The 2,769-nt window shown below is 68.9% G+C and overlaps 1 protein-coding gene across 4 annotated transcripts in view; it reads left to right on the forward strand.

Moving 5' to 3' along the window:
• Positions 1-12: 12 nt before the first annotated feature.
• Positions 13-2,769, forward strand: part of Abtb1 (ankyrin repeat and BTB (POZ) domain containing 1) — a 3,370-nt gene continuing 613 nt past the window's right edge. The window contains exons 1-7 of one of the 4 annotated variants that reach the window (XM_013032326.1): positions 13-176; positions 249-294; positions 616-732; positions 814-932; positions 1,097-1,195; positions 1,383-1,550; positions 2,571-2,769. In XM_013032326.1, the coding sequence (XP_012887780.1) occupies positions 123-176; positions 249-294; positions 616-732; positions 814-932; positions 1,097-1,195; positions 1,383-1,550; positions 2,571-2,769 (802 nt within the window). In that variant the 5' untranslated portion in view covers positions 13-122. Of the gene's footprint in view, positions 295-615; positions 733-813; positions 933-1,093; positions 1,196-1,382; positions 1,551-2,570 lie in introns of all 4 variants that reach the window. The other 3 variants (XM_013032323.1, XM_013032324.1, XM_013032322.1) reach the window with 3 other exon arrangements.

The following is a 2,769-nucleotide window of genomic DNA, read 5'->3' on the forward strand; positions in this document are numbered from 1 at the left end:
TGTCCTCGCCCCACAGGCTCCTGGAGCAGGGCATCCACAGCGATGTGGTGTTCGTCGTGCACGGAAAGCCGTTCCGAGCGCACCGCTGCGTCCTGGGTGCGCGCAGCGCCTACTTCGCCCACATGCTGGACACCAAGTGGAAGGGCAAGAGCGCGGTGGTCCTCCGGCACCCCCTGGTGCGGCCCGGGGCCTGGCGCGGGGCTCGCCGCCCGGCCCCCACCCTGACCCCTGCCCGTGTCTGTCCGCAGATCAACCCCGTGGCCTTTGGGGCCCTACTGCAGTACCTGTACACAGGTGACCCCTGCTGCCCGCCCAGGAGCCCCTGGGCGCCGGGAGGGGGGACGAGGGCAAGGGGGAGGGCAAGGGGGAGGAGGGGGTGGACCCGCCTCCCGGCTGTCCCTGTGGCCTGGGGGCTTGAGCAGACCCTGAACAGACCGGTGGGCCCTGGAGGGGAAACCCAGGCAAGGGCAGGCTCTGAGTGGTCTTTGTCCTGGTAGGTGGGCTGAGCGGGAGGGCCTCACCCAGGGAGGCCTCTGTGCCCCCCACCTGACCCCCCAGGGCCCGACCCTTCCCCCTCCCCATCTGAACCCCCCCACCTGATCCCCCCCTGCCCAGGCCGCCTGGATGTGGGTGTGGAGCACGTTGGTGACTGTGAGCGCCTGGCTAAGCAGTGCCAGCTGTGGGACCTGCTGGACGACCTGGAGGCCAAGTGTGAGAAGGTGTCTGAGTTCGGTGCGTCCCGGCCCCGGCCGATGCCCCGGGTGGCAGCGCGCAGGACCAGCCTGGCCCCCTGAAGCCGCTCTCCCTCCCTAGTGGCTTCTAAGCCGGGCACGTGTGTCAAAGTGCTGACCATTGAGCCCCCTCCCACCCACCCCCGGCTCCGAGAGGACATGGCGTTGCTGGCCAACTGTGCTCTGCCTCCGGAGCTGCGAGTAAGCACAGGCGGGTGGGGGGGTAGGCCCCACGGGGGCAGGAGCAGGGTGAGGGCGTAGAGCAGGGTGGGGGGCAGGGCAGGCCTCATGGAGCCGGCTCCGGTGGCTGCGTTCTGGTCTCCCTTCTCGCTGCTCGCCCTGAGGCAGCTGCCATCTTGTGGCAGGGCGACCTGGGTGAGCTGCCCTTCCCGTGCCCGGACAACTTCAACAGCTGTCCCGATGTCTGCTTCCGCGTGGCGGACTGCAGCTTTCTCTGTCACAAGGTGTGCCTGTCCCCCCTCCAACGCCCCCACCACTGCCCTGAGTCCTCCCCCCTCCATTGCCCCTGCCATTGCCCCGAGTCCTCCCCCTCCCCCCCGGACCCAGGGCTGTGGGCGGAGAACCACGGCCCGGGTCCAGGGGACCCCTGGGAGACCCCAGCCCCAGCTCTCGGGCACCCGCCGCCCCCAGGCTTTCTTCTGTGGCCGCAGCGACTACTTCCGGGCCCTGCTGGAGGACCACTTCTGCGAGAGTGAGGAGCCAGGGGCCCCCGGGGCGCCCACAACCGTCACCCTGCAGGGCATCTCACCCGAGGTCTTCACCCACGTGCTGTTCTACGTGTACAGTGACCACACTGAGGTCCGTCCAGGCCGAGTGGGGCCCAGCCATGCTCCCCTCCCAGCCACGCTCTCCCCCCAGCCACGCTCTCCCCCCAGCCACGCTCTCCCCCCCGGCCACACTCTCCCCCACACAGCCACGCTCCCCCCAGCCACGCTCCCCCCAGCCACGCTCTCCCCACGGAAGGGGGCTGCGGGATTGCAGTGGATGTTTCTTGGTGGGGCAGAAGGGGGCAGGCTTCCTGTCCTGAGGTGGTGACACTTGCACATGTCAGGCTGTCCCTTCCATGTGGGAGGGGAGGGGCGGGCACCTCTCTTGCACTGACTGCAGACAGTGTGGGGTTCCATGGCAGGTGTGAGCATGCCCCGTCACGTGGCAGTGTGGGGTTCTGTGGCAGGCGTGGGCCCTGTCAGCTGACCCAGGGAGGCAGGAGCTTGTCTTTTGGTCTGAGGCGTGCGTCCTGTGGGTGGCTGCGCTGACCTGCCCGGCAGGGCCGCCAGGCTTCTCTGAAGGCTGGGGCCTCAGGCTCCAGGCTCCATGATGGAGCAGCTGGGGCCGCGGGGATGGGCCTGGGCCAGGAGAGCTCAGTGTACAGAAGGGGCCACCACGGCCTCCCGTCTGCACAGGACCTTGTCCTCTGCACATGGAGATGGGCCGGTGGAGAACTCAGGCCCGCTTTGCCGGGTCTGCGGGGTGTGGATGGGATACCAAATCAGGCTTGACCTGGAGTTGGCCTCAGGCTGTGTGACGCAGCTGGCGGCCTCCTTGGTCTCGTGGGACAGAGGCTGGAGAGGTGAAGGGATCTGCCCTGGGCCCCACAGCCGCGCGAGGCGGAGCCCCGGCTGTGACGGGCCGGGATGCTTTCTCAGGCGCTGCCTCCCGCTGGCCCCCGGTGGGGACCAGAGCCAGGCTGCAGGAGCCCAGGGGGCTGCTGCTGCTCCCACCAGCACGTCCACCCTCCTCCCAAACGAGCCCAGCACCAGCCCTTGGGCCGGGGAGCCCGCGCTGCTGTGGGGCGCGACTCTGCTCCTTTCATCGCAGCTGCTGCCTGAGGCAGCCTACGACGTGTTGAGAGTGGCTGACATGTACCTGCTGCCGGGCCTGAAGCGGCTGTGTGGCCGCAGCCTGGCCCAGACCCTGGACGAGGACAACGTGGTGAGCGTGTGGCGCATGGCCAAGCTCTTCCGCCTGGCGCGGCTCGAGGACCAGTGCACTGAGTACATGGCCAAAGTCATCGAGA

Source organism: Dipodomys ordii, unplaced genomic scaffold (assembly GCF_000151885.1).
Source record: "Dipodomys ordii isolate 6190 unplaced genomic scaffold, Dord_2.0 Scaffold153, whole genome shotgun sequence".
Classification (NCBI taxonomy): Eukaryota; Metazoa; Chordata; class Mammalia; order Rodentia; family Heteromyidae; genus Dipodomys; species Dipodomys ordii.